This window comes from Scleropages formosus, chromosome 17 (assembly GCF_900964775.1).
Source record: "Scleropages formosus chromosome 17, fSclFor1.1, whole genome shotgun sequence".
NCBI classification, from domain to species: domain Eukaryota; kingdom Metazoa; phylum Chordata; class Actinopteri; order Osteoglossiformes; family Osteoglossidae; genus Scleropages; species Scleropages formosus.
In genome coordinates, this window is record NC_041822.1 from 24,722,630 (window position 1) to 24,738,173 (window position 15,544).

The window sequence follows — 15,544 nt, forward strand, 5'->3', positions numbered from 1 at the left end:
CCCCTTCAGCACGCGCTTTGAGACCCACCCAGTGTACGAGGTGTAAAACTTCTGAGTAGCCACCCCCACCTAGAACTCTGACTCCAGTCCTAGGATCTACCTGTTACACACTCGAACTTTATACAGTAAACATTTCTCGCTATTAATTCTCATTTTACAAGTGACCCAATCAACAGGCTCATGGCATCCTGTTCAGGTACAAGGTCTCACAGTGGAAGAGCAGCAGCAAATTATACAATATTTAGTAATTATAGGCCTTTATTTATGGTCAAGACAAAGTAGCACAGAGACAGGTGAGGAATGTGCTTCTGGCCATCGGCTCAGTCCTACAGCGGAGATCTTTCTTCACACCATCACCTTTATCACTCTTCACCATGCACCAGTAGGAAAAGTATTTTACCTCAAAACATGGAAAGTCTAAAAATGAGTCCAGCTACACATGTAGTTTCCATTGCTAATGCACAAATACATATCTTACAGCTCTTATACTCTAAATGCAATTCCCAGGACAACTATCTTGAACAGCTGGACACTTCTGCAAAAACACTACAGAATAGTTCACATAACGAAAAGATCAAGCAAAACTGATCACTTTTAAAAGAAACCACAACCAGACTGCTGCCAGCAGAGGACCACGCTGGTGGACAGACGAGGCCTCATTTCTTACGACCTCCTCTCTCCTTGAGTGCCAGGTGGATGATGGAACCGTTGGTCATGTTGTAGTAAGCCAGCGAGTTGGAGTCTTTGATGAAGATTCCCTGATGGAGGGGGGGAAAAAAAAAAAAAAAAAAAAAAAAAGTGTGACTACCATTACCCACTTGCTATACCCCAACAAGAACACAGAGCACTTCTGACTACCTGGTGGTCCCACTAAGAAGGGTACAAAATGAAGTCCACCATTTCTCACTTGTCTCCAATATGGTGGAATGTGCTCCCTCTATCCCTCAGAGCTACTAAGTCCCACTCAACATTCAAGAAAGGTCTCAGACCCATTTCTTTCAGAGCCACTCCCCTCCTGATAATGCCATGAACAAATCCAACACCATGTGCTGATTATTCATGTACTTGCTACTTGAATGTCACTTCTATAAGCAGCTACTTGAGGGAAACGACAGAGCAACATAGTATCAAAGTGCTACATTAAATGCATGTGTAATCATCCAAAAGTGACTGGTTTGCTTGGTACACAGATACAAGCAAACCAATCTACTTGTCAACTGAAAAAGCTGATAGGGCCACAAGGTCAGTTTTACCTCAAACTGCAGCTTTTGCTTTCCGGCTGGCATGCCAGTGGCTTCATGGATTTTAACCTTTATTACAGATACCTGTAAACAGGAGGAAGAGCTCAACAACCAATATATCAAGATTTACCATCTCACTTGAAATTACATCTAAGCAACACAAACAGGATATATGTAGCAGCTGCAAAAACCACAACTGATCATTTTTACAGAAAACAGAAGTCCACAATCTCAGCCCATAAAAACCACTTGGAGGACAGCCAAAGGGCCTCCAACACAAGGCCTGTGGATGGCTGAAAGCCAGTAGGTCCAGGCAGTCAAAAGGTCAGTACCTTCATCACAGACAAAGGGTCTGTAAGCCATGCAATTTCTGCACTCAAAAGGAGAGGTTTTATACCTCCCAGGAGTGTGTTGAGACACTACACATCACCTGCTAGTGACACACCTCCGCCAGAGCGCCCAAGGAGCCGTACCTGGTCTGTGAGGGGGACGGTGAAGTTGAGCACCTGCCCGCTGAGCTTCCATTCTGTCTTGTCCTGCATATTGGGGACCTGGACCTTGACAGACACAGGGCCCTGCGAGAGACCGACAAAGAGGGCCATGTGAGAGTCGGAATGAATGGATCCTTCTAGAATATCTGTGTTCACGCTACCCTTTCTCTACCCATCAGGAGCTCCTTACCTTGTTCCGCCGCAGGAACTCTTCCTCGGGAATGAGGTTGTCCTCCGTCTTCATTTTCTTGCTGGCAGGTTCGTCCTCGTGAGGAGGGGGCGGGTGAACAGGGGGCAGCGGGGCTGGGGCAGCACTGGGGGGCTGGGGCACCGGAGGGGCAGGAACAAAGGCTGTACCACAAACAAAATAAGTTGACCAGTTAATACAGGCCATCAGAGCAGCTGGGGGGGGAGATCTGTCCCCAAGAACATCACACACTGATCTATGTAACCAATGAGTGACCAGATGGGTTCACATCCAAAAAGGTCAACAGCCAAGGGTCAAGGCTGGTCCCAAACTGGCGAAGCAGTTACAACAGTCCATCCATTGGGGTACTTGAGAAACTACAGAAACACTATTCCCACACTTTATACTTCCTATGCACAAACACGATTACATCGATTAGTGAGGTAAGGACATGGCTGCCCCCAAAATGCCAAGCTCTGCAATCAGCTGAACACTAAAATGATCTTACAACACGTAACTTATGACAGCCGTCCAATCCTTATTATTTCAATCCCAACAGCTGGTCATAGTGTCTGAACATCGACTGTTCCATCTGTTGTTGCAGCACAGCCAGCAGATATCATACAAGGCACCATTTAGTGACTCAGTACATCTATCAGAAATTGCATTTTATTAGAAAAACATTTTATTTATAAAACGGTCTTTCTAATTTCATGGCTAGCAAGCAAAAATGTGAGTGTTCTGGTGGTGTCGTAAAAAGTGGAAGATTTACAAATGAAAGCAAAAATCAAAGCATCGTGAAATGGTACGCTTTATATTACTATATTTTAACAAAAATGTGTGAAATTAAAAATTTAACAAAGCGCTACTATTCTACACAGCATTCATGCGTGTTATTTATATACAGCCTTACAGTCCTTATAATACAGTAAAAGGGGGGTTGTGCTTCCAAGTCAATGGAAAAGAGCCTCATTGTAAGACGAAGACCACCTGTAGTCACATTGCTACTACAGGCGAACCTGAACAGTATTTCTTCGGAGTACTGTTTGAACTGCTACCAAAGTTGTCACTATATCGCGTTTCACGTTTCGTGCCAAACCACAACTCATTCCAGTATGCTATATTCTGGCAATAAATTGTTCTGAGTTCAAAGTTTAAACAATTTAATGTTAGGAGACAGAACACTGCAATGGCCGTTAGCATTCTCACCTGCAGGGACCACCATGGGCGGAGGTCTGGGGGCCATGATGTGGGGTGCCGAGGGGGGCATGGGCACCACATTGACGCGCGGGGCATGCAGCATGGGTGGCATTGGGGTGAGCACTTGTCCGGGGGTCAACCGCACCACAGGAGCCATGGGAGGGCGTGGGATCACAGGCACTGCCGGCAGAAGCGTGGTGCGTACTGGAGGGGGAACCTGTGCAAGTGGGGGGGGGGGGAATGTTCAAGAACTAAAGCAAGAGCTAATGAGACGCACCCCTTGTAAAATGATCTGACAACTGTAAGAACGGGACCTACACTTGACACTATCAGTTTTACTGCTGTCATAAAGTCATTTAGAACTCATAAGGGCTTCTGAATGTCAGCGACTTACAGCTGGAGGAGGGCGGGCCACTGAAGTGACTGGAGGCGAGGGCTTTGGCAGGCTGGGGGCCGTGGAGGGCACCGGTGGTGGTGGGGCCTCGCTCGGCTTGCTGGGGCCAATCTTCTCCTTGGTGTCGTCTTCCTGTACCAGGCCCTTAGCCTTGTGGATCGCCTCGATCTGCTCCTGCAAGGTGATGTTGGCCTGCGCCGCCTGCTGAGTGCGAGCCATGCTGCCTGAGTGCCCGTCCCACGTTACCTTGAAAGAAGAGCAACAGCATGTCGAACTGTGGGAGGAAACCAGAGGACCCGGGGGAAACCCATGCAGACACAGGGAGAACATGCCAACTCCACACAGACTGAGCGAGGATTGAACCCATGTCCTCTCGCACCACCCACTGTGCCACCCTTCCATTTCCTGCCATACAAGTGAAAAGCTGGAATGCACTACTACACCATCCTGCCCCTACCTTCTCCTCTGGCTTCTGGATCTCCTCCTCCCCAATCTTCTTCCCGATGGCCGTCTCCTCCACACCGAAGATGTCGGTACGCCTCTCAGCCAGCTGCTTCAGGCTGCTCTCAATGTCAAGGCCAGGGGCGTACACCTCATCCTCAATTTGACGCTCATGGATGTTGCGGTCCCTCTGCTCAAGCCAGCGCGGGTCCAGCAGGCCGATACGCATGTGCTCCTGCATCTTGCTGGCAGGGATCTTCTCTCCAGTGATAGGGGAGATGAGGTACTCGTCTGCAGCTGCCACTGGGACCTGGGGCTTGGAGGCTGAATCGTGTGGCAAAAATATAATTAGTTCTGCCACTGACCAGAGCACCCAACTGCACATATTGTTCTCCTCTCCTCTGTTGATCACTACAAAAAAAAAAAAAAAAAAGCACAGTGTTCTCTTTGCTGCCACAGTAGTATTTCGCCTTACCCTTGGGGTCATAGTCTTTGCGAATGATGACCTGGTCAGGAGTGGGAGGCAGCGGGGGAGGCATAGGAGTGTCTGGAGGCAGCGGGGCTTTAATGCCTTCATCTTCCTCATCCGAGCCCTGCGGAGGAGCATCAACGTGAGCAAACGATTTTACAGCTTCAACAGCCGTCATCTCCTCACATTCCGTGTCCCTCTGTCTAATCACCTCATCCATGTCCTGCAATTGTGTGTCCTGGTCAGGCTGTGATGGGTGGCCATCCTCTCTATCCTCCCGCTCATCCTCCTCATCTTCGCTCTCTACCTCCATCTCCACCTCCTCGCTTTCTCCAAACTTCTCATAGCGCTCCTGAATAAGGATGCGAGCTCCAAGCTCCTCCGGTGTGGTAGGAGGGGGGAAGTTACCTACAAATAACACAGACTTACTGTCACCAACAGAAACAGTTTTTCCTCTGCCCTGTAAACAAAAACCCAACAATGTAATTTCAATTTCCTGCCACTCAAAATATTTTAATGCAACCCCTAGTTCCATTACATTAATCAGAAGTTCAGTTTTCAAGCGCAGCATTTTTGGAAGAAGCCCACTAGAAGCAAAGTTGAAAGAAGTCGCTGGGTGCATCCAGGTACGAGACATCACCTTGCTCATTGGGCTGGAAGTCCACAGTCTCCACCACCACAAAGTCATGCCAGTCAATCTGGGCATAGGCCACACGCTCCTTCTCCCGCTCTTCTTCCTCTTTTTTCCTCTCCCGCTCCTGGAACTTGGCCCATTCCACACGGTATCTCACCTGAGTCAGTCAAGAAAAAAACAAAAAAATTAGGCCTCAAGAGCCACAACACTGGGTGTGCACCACCGCCACTGGGAGAAGAGCAGCCTCACCTGGTCGAGAACCTCTTTGGGGTTTTCTGCCTCTTTCTTCAGCTTCAGCAAAAGGCCTTTTGGCGGGATGAGAATCTAGGAAAGTCCAAATAGGACTGTTCAGTTTCATATTTCAATACTAGATTTGCATCTCAATTATTTTCAATTGAATCACTTTGGCCCCAAACCCAAGCATGCCTTCATACCTTGGTGTACTGCTCCACCAGCTTGGTGAAGTAGTTGAAGAGGCTGTGCTGTGGACGCAGGAAGTCAAACTGGTAGTTGCGCTGCTCTTTCTGCATGAGCTGTGTGAGAAACTGACGTCCATTGCGGGCCACAAACTGCGCTGTCAGCTTGACCACATCCAGATCAAACGCAGAAATTGATGGTGGATCAGCAATGAACTCAAACTCTGGTGGGGGCTCCTTGGGCACCACGGTCTCCTGGATGACCTGGGCCTGGACCTGCATGTGGGCAGCAAAATAATGTGATTATGCAAATAGTAGAAGTACCTTTTTGGCAACAGCAGGGGTTATTGTATGGCAGTGTGACTTGTATCTCCATATGAGCAAAGAGAACTAAATGATTAAGATACCCCCAGATCCCCCTCCTTCCTGACAATGGAGCTTGAGCCTCACCTTCTGGGGAAGCTGTTGCTGCGGTGCCTGCTGCATGGCCTGCTGCTGCATGACCTTCGGCACGGCAGCCGACGGCTCCTGTGCCTTGCCCTCCTTGAACTCATTGACTTTGTGCCGGTAGTAGGCATGGTACGGGTCGTTCGGGTTCAGAAAGTTAAACTTGGGGTTATTGATCTCATTCTGGCGGATCCTAGCTTCAAACTCTGGTCCATTCCTAGCAGAAAAGCAGGACAAGAATTACAAAAAGCAAGTGAAATATACTCTAGACAAAATAATGCATGTAGTTTTGCAAAGAGAGACTAGTCAGTTATTCTTTACTTCTTGATCCTCTCAAAATCATACAGCTGCCAACCATAAAAAATTAAGATGCTTTGAAAGAGCTACTGATTTTAACCAGCTTTGTAGAGATTTACTTGCAGCACTATAGCTTTTACAGTATTGGTTCAGGGCAAGTGCTTTCATCAAAGGTACTACAGGAAGATTAGAACCAGACACCTTTACATTACAGGACAACAGCTCTAAACACTACATTACTTGCAGCCAGACACGCTTAACACTAAAACATGGCTGACAGTGTTTACACAAGCATTAAAGCCCAGTTTTCTGCACAAGACTGTAAAGGGTCTTTTCCACTAATTATAACCTCCTGAGCCCCAGCCATCAGTTTTTGTCCACTCTAGAGCCTATTTTGTTTACCCCCCAAGCTGTACATGCTACAATTCAGAAACTACTTATAATTCTTGAGGATATCTTTGGTTTTAACTAACATCACATGCTTGTCGGAAAGGCTCGGAAATCGTAAATTATCCCCAAAATCCTTTCCTGCTGGGTCCCAGCCGATTTAAGGGGTCATTCAGATTCTGAGCAGTGACCGGATGACCGTTTGCCAGGCATGGTGAGGAGGCACAGCGGACCTGGCCACAAAGCTGGCAGTCTTGTCCACGATGTTGCGGACCTCGGGCGGCGGGTAGATGATCCCCACGATGGGCTTCGTGGCCGGGGTCTCATCCTTCGGTTCGTCAGCCGGCTGTTGGGGGGCAGGGAAATTATCATCTAAGGCCAATTGAAAATGCATGCATGTTTTCACAAAATCACTCAAGACTTGCTGAGCAGAAAATGAGGTAGGTAAGGTAGGTTGGTTGACCGAAATACGTTGCTGCCACGTAAGGGAACAACTCCCTGAAAATTTCCATTCTAAAACAACCACACTTGCCTTACATCAATCTAAACATCACAGACAATAAATTAAAATCTAAGTCATTACTCCTTTAGACAGTGAGTGGATCCGAAGCGCAGGTGCGTCACAGAGGCCTAACACACACACACAGAGTTACACAACTTAACGTGGTCGAAAAAAAAAAAAATGCACTCGGTAAGTGAACGATACCGTGTTAGTGTTTCCAACGAAACCAGGTTACAGTATTAACAGCAGTAAGTATCCAGACTTATTCAGAATTTAACTTTTATTTTTTATTCACCTTATCGTTAGGCTCCGGCTGCACGAGCTGAACAGGCCCGGGCGGCATGGTTGCGACGTGTCGAACACTCCCGAGTACTTTGTCGCTACAAATGGGGGGAGAACAGATATATTACAATCTATATCGCTTCCTTGCAAATCAAGTTTTTATGCGATATTCCGTTAACGACGCCACACATACACGCTTGAAACAAACACCACGAAGCCACAACGCCTTTACTTACGAGCCAAGTCGCGCTAACAACGTTCACAGGAAGCACCTTTCAACTTCCGGTTAACTTTAGAATGCACCTTGGGCATTGTAGTTCAAATAGAACACATCCGGTGGAAGGGACTCTCGTCGCTGTGGCAACGATTTGTCAACACGCGATCGTTCGATATTGGCGAGTAGAACTGCATATAGAGCAAACTGTAACACAGTTATTACAGAATTTTCCACTGAACGACGCGGGGAGCGTAAACATCACCGGTAAATCTGCAGCGATAGCTACAGCTGGTAGTGGGGAGGGAGATGAGCCACCTGCTGGGACACGCGGACTGCGTGGAGAGTCTCCGCAGCGACCTGACGGACCTCCAGGGGGCGGTTCTGGACGTGTTCACCCGCACCGGTCCAGTCCGCTGTCCCTCCTGGAAGTTCCCCGATAAACTGTCCTGCAACGTGGACCTGTTGTCTCTACTGGAGCATCATGACTTCGTGGAAGGGGAGGAGGAGTTCAATCAATACTCACATGTTGTTCTGCTGGAGCTGATCATAGACAGGTGATAAGATGGTCATGCTGGATGATGATCATGATGATGATGATGATGACAGAAGCACCAAGGCACGGATCACTCCTTCTTAAACCGTTATCTGTTGTATTTCTTTGTCCTGCTGTCAGGCTGATGCTCCTCCTTCAGAGCTTCAACGCCCACGTGGAGCTTGTGTTGGGAATCCAAAGTGGCAAATCTCCGACCTGGCCGGCCCTCTCTCTGGTGTCCATCGGCCTGGTGGTGAAACACTTCTGGCGCAACTTAGTGGAGCTCTCCCGTGTCCATCAACAGCTTCAGGAGGTCAGTCTTAGTTTGCACACAGCTGTCCTCATTACGAACGTGTCCAACCACCTATTGCGGGAGTGTCTGAAAGGCCTGCTGGGATCTGCAGAGATTATGGGTCAAGTCCCACCTTTGGCTACAGTAGCCTTGATCAAAGCATTTACCCTGAACTGACACAGCAAAAATACAAAAAAAAAACCAAGAGATGCATTTGGCTTGTGGTGAAATAAGGAATGAGGCGCTTAGGTACTTGGAAAAGGTTCGCTGAGGAAGGCTTTCCCATCGAAACAAATCCATCGCGAAAAAATAGTCGTGCAAAGTAAAGAAGTGTGCTGATCCGTCATTGCTCAAAATCCTCGAGGAAAAATTCAGCAGCTGTATGAACCGGTAACTCGCTGCAAGACTCTGGGTGTACGACCGTTGTAAGTTACCTACTGAAAAAGTGACTGGTAATTAAAGGATAACAGTAATAATAATAATCATAATAATTGCAAATTGTTCATCTGAACAGCAGAATGAGCAGAGTCACTAAAATTGTACAGAACAGCACGTTTCCTTGTGGGAGGATCGCAAGGTGCTGCGTGGAAACCATTGCAGAGACAGGCAGTAATGTCCCAGAACTGCCCGTGAATCTCTTTTCCTTCATGAATCACGTTGCTTGGTTTGTTCCCAGGAGAGAGACATCGTAAACACTGGGCGCTCGTCTGCGGCGGACGCCGGTGAGACGGCGGAGGACAAAGACAAGCTGAAGAAGCAGTGTCTCTCGCCATCGTCTGTCATCGGCCGACGGCCTCCGTCCTCCGTGTCCCAGGCGAGTTCTGGACTGGGCAGCTGCTTCTCCTCCGGCCCGCGCTGCGTCGCCGTGGAAACGCGTCCCGTCGGCTGCCAGACCGTTGCGTCGTCCCTGGTGCCGTGCGACGCCTGCGCCCGGGTGCAGAACAGCCTCCGGACGGTGAGCGACGCCCTGGTGGCCACGTGCCAGGGCCAAGGCCTTCCCTCCTCGCTGGGGCGCTTCCTGGAGGCGGTGGACGAGTCGCTGGAACACGGGTGTCTCTCGGCGGCCGACGTGGCGCAGTGGGCCGCCGAGCAGAGCCGGGACCTGGGCCGCCTCGGGAAGCACCTCTCCCAACTCCGGGACACCATAGAGCCGCTGAAGGAGAGCCAGGTGGCCCTGGAGGGACAGCGGGCCGAGATGAAGGCGCAGGTGAAGAGGATGGAGGACTTGATGGCCCGGGAGAGGGAGGATCACCGTGCCGGCAGAGAGCAACTGGAGCTCAGGCTCAAGGAGGCTCAAGAGAGGGAAGAGGAGGCGGTGAGGAGGCTGCAAGTGGAGCTGGAGGAGCTTAAGCAGGGTGAGATGCAATGTATAACTTGGAGAAAGCAAACAGAGAAATATAGATACAGACACGATTCCGGATGTCAGCTGGTCCAGTACCGCGTTTTAACCAGCACGCTTCGCACAAGTAGCTGCACAGAAAATTGGCACAGAGCACTTTTTTCTAAACAGGTAATATAGTGCAAGTGTATGGAGTTGACAGGCAGTCAGAGATCAGGAGAGAAGTGCCTCTGAAAGAGATGGTTTGAGATCCTTTATGAACGTTGAGAGGGATTCAGCAGCTCCGAGGGACACAGGGAGCGCATTCCACCACAAAGGGGTCAAAACTGACAGTTTTGGACGCCTCGTTTTGAATGCATATGATCACGTTATCTCATAAGAGGTGCATAGCGGCTACGGTTCGGATCCTCGGCACGTGCACCTGGAGAATGGGTTTCTCTGCTTTGCAGGTGCTGCGTCTTTGAAGGAGAAGAACTGCAGGATGGAGGCAGAACTTTGTGCGCAGCAGGATCACGTTCACGCGCTTGGTAAGAACCACCCTGAACACCCTTAACTGAATGGATTTTATATTTTGCAACAACGATGGTTTTATACACTGGATGTGTAAATGTAAACAACTAATTCTTATGCTCCCTTTAAGGTTAAAATCTGGCGGATTTATGTTTTTGTTTATTTATCCGAAACCTTTTTCTGTAGTGATTTACATCACGAGGCTTGTACATTGAGGTATTCGCCTGTTGCGGTACGCTAGATCACGGTACTCACCCTGCACTGGTACAGTAAAAATGACCCTGCTGTACAAGTGGGCGAATGAGCAGCGCCGAGTGCTGTGTCACTGTGAGCCGTACTGCCCCCTGCTGGCAGAGCGGGAGAAGAGTCGGCTTCTGGAGGAGGTGCGGCTCCTTCGGGAGGAGCGGGCGGCCGCGCGAGACCTCGAGGAGCGACGGCGCTCCCTGGAGGCCGAGCTCTCCAGCCACAAGCTCCTGCTGGAGAAGGAGAGCGCCAAGTACCTGAGCGCCTGTCGCCAGCAGGAGGTGAGCTCCTCACCCGGGTGGCGGGGGGGCAGGGTGCTGGGGGAACGCGGTCCACTGTGGGCGCCCTTTCGGAGCGCCAAGAGACTCGTGGGATTCTGACGCCGTGTCTCTCGTCGGGACGCAGGCGACGCAGGCCAAGCAGAAGGCCCTGTTGGAGCGAGCCGACGCGCTGGACCTGGAGTGCGAGGAGCTGCAGGAGCGCCTGGGGGCGAGCGAGGAGGCCTGCGCCGACCTGGAGGAGCGGCTGAGGAGCACCACCACGGAGACAGAGCGTCTGCGGATCCAACTTGCAGAGCAGGAGGTATGGGATCTTGCCACCCCACAGCCTGCAGGTGGCATAGCGGCCAAGGAGCTGAGCTACTGACCAGAAGGTTGTCCAGTTGTCTTGAGACTTCGGCAAGAAAGGAACTGAGCTGTTGAGGGCAGCAGGTGGCGTAGTGGTTAGAACGTCACCTTGCAGTCAAAGAACCCGAGTTCAAATCCCACTCCTTGATCAAAGTACTCACTCTGAACTGATACGATACAAATTATTACCCTGCTGTATGGGTAAATCAGTGTAAGTGGCCTAGTGCACAAACCTCACACTACAGATCAGTATGAAGTATGAAAATGTCCATATAAATTAATAAGAATATTAAAAATGGTGAATATGTTAAAGTGTAAGAATAACTTTGAACTAATGCAGTGCATTACATTACAATTACATAATAGTTATATGAAATACTACAGTAAAAGTTAATTATGCTGCTTACTGTCGCTGATGCAGCAAAAAATGACTCCTTAGTTACCACCTGGTGTTTTGGTGGGAATTACTGTAAAATTAGCGCAAAAACATAATAATGAACTCTGAGTCATAACATTTCACGGTTCCCCTGCAGGTCCCTGTACAGCGTGGGTTTTATTACTGCAGTATCAGAGACTGACCCCCCGTGCCCCGCCCCACCCCCTGCAGGCCCTGGTCATCAAGCTCCAGGAGGAGAAAGAGCGGCTCAAGGTGCGAGCCTCAGAGCTCCAGGATGAGGTGCAGGATCTCGTCCAGAGGGAGAAGCTGCTGGTGGCCTTCCCTGAGCTCAGCCCGGCAGCCCGGCGCCCCCCGCAGAGTACGGCTCTCCCTCGAGTTTACTTGTTTTTACCTGCCTTCTCCAGCTCTGCCACAGACCTTGCTGTTCTGTGTCACTAGAGAAACGCTTGGAGACCCACAACGCTATTGCTTTCGGTCTCAGTGGGAACTCTGCTGCTCTGCCTACTCAGATTCTCAACAATCTGCCGTGAAGTCCATCCGCCCATCCACACATTATCGTTATCTATTTGTCCAGGCCAGGGTCCTGGTGGTCCGGAGCCTATCCTGGAAGCACAGGGTGCGAGGCAGGGCACGCACCCTGGCCGGAACTCGTTTGTTAAAACGTGGTTCTTATTTCGAAAGGCAACATTATTATGAATGACTGTATGTGATTTTATTCGTGATTCATTTATTGCAAATGATTTTTTGCAAACAGCTCAGCAGAGAGTCAGTACATTACAAGAGCTGCCTCTTAAAAATAATATTAATTTCTATTTAATTTGCAAGGGAAAGTCAAAGTGTCTAGCAATAATGTCTTTACAAACACTGTTAGGGAACTTTTTCACTGACCCTCTTACCACGTTTAAGAGCAGCTTCTCCACGTGTTTTTCGCTGAAGAAGAGATACAAGGGTTACAAATGAGTGTTTAAGAATTTCAACTGAAGGAGAAGAGCAGAATCCACCTGTCTCTTGTTAATACTGTAATTGCCTATCCAAAGCAGAGTGACCCTGGGCGTACGCACACACACACACACACACACCACACAGGCACATTAGAGTCTCTGGTCCAACTGAAAACACATCTTTGGGCTGTGGGTGGAAACCAGAGCACCCAGGAGGAAACCCATGCGAACACGGTGAGAACGTGTTCACTGGGGCTAAGCTGGGTTCAAGGCCAGTCGTGAGCCTGGGCTGCGGTGTCTCTGGGAGGCATACCGCTCACAGACTGAGGGTCCCTGACTCCCACTTGTCCCACCCCGAACCCCTCAGGCACAGGAGACATTCTGGAGGACATGGAGCAGCAGGTGCGAGCCAATCACGTGCGCATCGCTGTCCTGGAGAAGGAGAACGCCGCCCTGAGCAGCAGCCTGGCCAGACTGAGAGACGGAGCCCAGCAGCCAGACGCACCGGTGAGCAGCGATACAGAGGCTGTTGTTTTATTAAGTGCACGTTTGCACAAAAAACGTTGAGCTCAACGTTCAATGAATAACGAAACCCATTTGCCCAGGGTACCAGTCGTCTGTCACTGAAAGTACATCACATATTAATAATATTATTATTTACATCTTAGGTGCTATTCTTATTTGTGTTGTTTTCACTCCAAAATATTCCACCACGACCTTGAACCAGTCACTTTTTGCCTTAACAATCTATTAAATTATTATTATTACAAATAACTGCAATAATAAAGGTTAGATTCTGCAAAAATCTTTACTTTAGATACATAAAATAAACTTTTTTCATTGAAATACTTTTAACTTCCATCCATCCATCGTCAAGAACCGCTTGTCCCGAGCAGCGAGCCGGAGCCTAACCCAACAACACACGGCACAAGCCCGAAGGGGTGAGGTGACACACCCAGGACGGGACGCCAGTCCGTCACAAGCCACCCGAAGCAGGGCTCGAACCCAAGACCCGCCACACAGAGGGCACCGGCCAAACCTACCGCGCACCCACGCCTATTTCTTAACTTTAAACGACTAAATAGTTTGAAAATGACAAATTAAAAAAATACTTTATCTCCGCAAACTCCTACTTGGTTGTTGACTTGTTCATCCTATAAACTTTTACAACGTTCATCATGCGGTTATCGATGGCAGATGCTCGGGAAGTCCAGACACAAGCAGTAAACACAGTGGGAGTGAATTGAATGAAAGTGGCCCCACACTCCTGGTGCGATTGTTGCTCCTTACTGACACCTAGAGGCTGTGTCGGTTACCACAGGTTGCATTTGCTGCAATAAAACAAACAAACTGGACAAATGGTTCCGTCTTTGAAAATTCATCACTTGACAGTTTACAAGCCGAGATGATGTCGCATCAGGAGTTGTGCTGTCGGATTATCGAGTGCTTGAAGCAGCGATGAAGGAACGCTGTCGGTTAGAGATGTTTCTCGCTTAGATGATGACCCGCGGCTCAGCGATGCTGCGGTTCTTCCGCAGGTTGTCTCTCCTCTGCAGCGCTGCCCCTCTGTCGTGGGAACCGGAGACAGCAGTGGATGTCCTGCCCTGAGGCCCCAGTCCTTCACACAGTAAGGCCTTTCAGTACCCTTAAGTCAGAGTCAGTAAAAGCAAAACAGCATAGTTGTCCCTCAAACTATTCACTGATAAGATTCTGTAAAAATCTGAGCGATAACTACAGGAAAAAAAAACTCAAATCTAAAGTTTTACAACCGGTTTAACACACACATAGTCCGAAGCCGCTTGTCCCAAGGGGGATCACGGCGAACCGGAGGCTAACCCGGCAACATAAGGCGCGAGGCTGGAGGGGACACACGCAGGATGGGACGCCAGTCTGTCGCAAGGCACCCCAAGAGGGACTCGAACCCCAGACCCACCGGAGAGCAGGCCCTGGCCAAACCCACTGCGCCACCGTGCCCCCAGATTTGAGTTAAATTAAACCTAATTTAAAATTACTTAAAATATTCCCCCAAATTCCGATTCATCGCATGACAATGTTATGAGTGTTGATAGATGTACTCTGGAACACCAGACACGAGCCGTAAACACAGTGGAAGCGAGTTGAATTAAGGCGGCTTCACACTTCTGTTTGGGTGCTCTTTACTGCCACCTACCGACTGGATGTGTAAATACAGGTCACATTTGGTCCACTTCTAACAGAACCTGTACAGAACAGGTAAGTGAAGAAAATGTAACACACACACACACACACACACACACACACACACACACACACACACACACACACTGCAGTTCTGTGTCTGATGCCATTGCTGCTTTGTGGCTGTAGGGTGCAGCGAGCCACAGAGGCCACCAGGGGCCGGCGGAGGGCTGGGGAGGGCATGTCCAGCAACGGCGCCGATGGGACCCTGCCGTGGGACGGAGAACTTTCCGCAGCCTCCTCGCATTCGCTGAGCTCCGCCTCGAACCGGCTGCACTTCCAGACCCTCGGGCTCCAGCTCTCCCCCGAGTTCGATGGCGCCAAGACCGACCTCAATCTCCACCGCATCTACAGGACCCGTTCGGCGGGGAGACCCCCAAGGAGGAAGTGACATCACGGCGCCCGGCTGTACAGCGACTGGTCTGGGATCAGAATTTCCTAAGTCCTTCCCCACAGTGGCCAGTAGGGGGCAGTACAGACACTCACACTCAGAACAGCACGGTGAGGGAAGCTTCCAGAGCATTTAGAACAGTAAGTGTGGTCTTTACTAATTAGGGCCAGTGGGGGGTGCACTGGCTAGAGCCATCACCTTCCAGTGGAGGGACATAGGTTCGAATCCCAGCTACTGCTGCAATACCCTCGATCGAGGTACTTACCATGAATCGATACAGTAAAAATTGCTGTATATTGCCACTGTTTACAAGGGTGAATCGGAGTAAACAGCTTACTGTAGAAACCTCACACTGTAAGTGTCCTTGGTGAAAAGCATGAGCTAAATGGTTAATAATTAAACTGAACAAATATTGTTTGTTAAAACAGTAAAATATTTGTTAAACACAAAT

The 15,544-nt window shown here is 49.4% G+C and overlaps 3 protein-coding genes across 3 annotated transcripts; 2 read left to right on the forward strand and 1 right to left on the reverse strand.

Moving 5' to 3' along the window:
* Positions 1 to 240: 240 nt before the first annotated feature.
* sf3a1 (splicing factor 3a, subunit 1) lies at positions 241 to 7,689 on the reverse strand. The gene is made up of 16 exons (XM_029259310.1): positions 7,625 to 7,689; positions 7,402 to 7,486; positions 6,838 to 6,950; positions 5,924 to 6,137; positions 5,492 to 5,749; positions 5,307 to 5,381; positions 5,064 to 5,214; positions 4,635 to 4,831; positions 4,430 to 4,547; positions 3,971 to 4,278; positions 3,514 to 3,759; positions 3,129 to 3,336; positions 1,923 to 2,083; positions 1,715 to 1,816; positions 1,254 to 1,325; positions 241 to 758 (listed from the first exon to the last, which is right to left on the reverse strand). Exons 2-16 carry the CDS (start codon positions 7,447 to 7,449, stop codon positions 657 to 659), a joined length of 2,373 nt encoding a protein of 790 aa, XP_029115143.1. The 5' UTR covers positions 7,450 to 7,486; positions 7,625 to 7,689; the 3' UTR covers positions 241 to 656.
* A 199-nt stretch (positions 7,690 to 7,888) lies between these two features.
* LOC108921791 (coiled-coil domain-containing protein 157-like) lies at positions 7,889 to 8,163 on the forward strand. Its single transcript, XM_018731486.1, has one exon. The coding sequence runs from the start codon at positions 7,912 to 7,914 to the stop codon at positions 8,161 to 8,163; it is 252 nt and encodes an 83-aa protein (XP_018587002.1). The 5' UTR covers positions 7,889 to 7,911.
* A 4-nt stretch (positions 8,164 to 8,167) lies between these two features.
* Positions 8,168 to 15,093, forward strand: LOC114912487 (coiled-coil domain-containing protein 157-like). Its single transcript, XM_029259729.1, has 10 exons — positions 8,168 to 8,221; positions 8,298 to 8,450; positions 9,106 to 9,784; positions 10,218 to 10,295; positions 10,633 to 10,802; positions 10,927 to 11,103; positions 11,755 to 11,902; positions 12,853 to 12,992; positions 14,024 to 14,112; positions 14,832 to 15,093. The coding sequence occupies exons 1-10, from the start codon at positions 8,168 to 8,170 to the stop codon at positions 15,091 to 15,093; spliced, it is 1,950 nt and encodes a 649-aa protein (XP_029115562.1).
* Positions 15,094 to 15,544: the final 451 nt, after the last annotated feature.

Excerpts from the sequence above, each read along its gene's own strand:
- sf3a1 (XM_029259310.1), bottom strand. The coding sequence starts at position 7,449 with ATGCCGCCCGGGCCTGTTCAGCTCGTGCAGCCGGAGCCTAACGATAAG. Across the intron at positions 4,279-4,429 it reads CAAAGACTATGACCCCAAGG|CCTCCAAGCCCCAGGTCCCA; the intron begins GTAAGGCGAAAT and ends CACACGATTCAG. Across the intron at positions 1,817-1,922 it reads AGTTCCTGCGGCGGAACAAG|GGCCCTGTGTCTGTCAAGGT; the intron begins GTAAGGAGCTCC and ends GGTCTCTCGCAG.
- LOC108921791 (XM_018731486.1), top strand. The coding sequence starts at position 7,912 with ATGAGCCACCTGCTGGGACACGCGGACTGCGTGGAGAGTCTCCGCAGC.
- LOC114912487 (XM_029259729.1), top strand. The coding sequence starts at position 8,168 with ATGGTCATGCTGGATGATGATCATGATGATGATGATGATGACAGAAGC. Across the intron at positions 10,296-10,632 it reads GGATCACGTTCACGCGCTTG|AGCGGGAGAAGAGTCGGCTT; the intron begins GTAAGAACCACC and ends CCCTGCTGGCAG. Across the intron at positions 14,113-14,831 it reads AGGCCCCAGTCCTTCACACA|GGTGCAGCGAGCCACAGAGG; the intron begins GTAAGGCCTTTC and ends TTGTGGCTGTAG.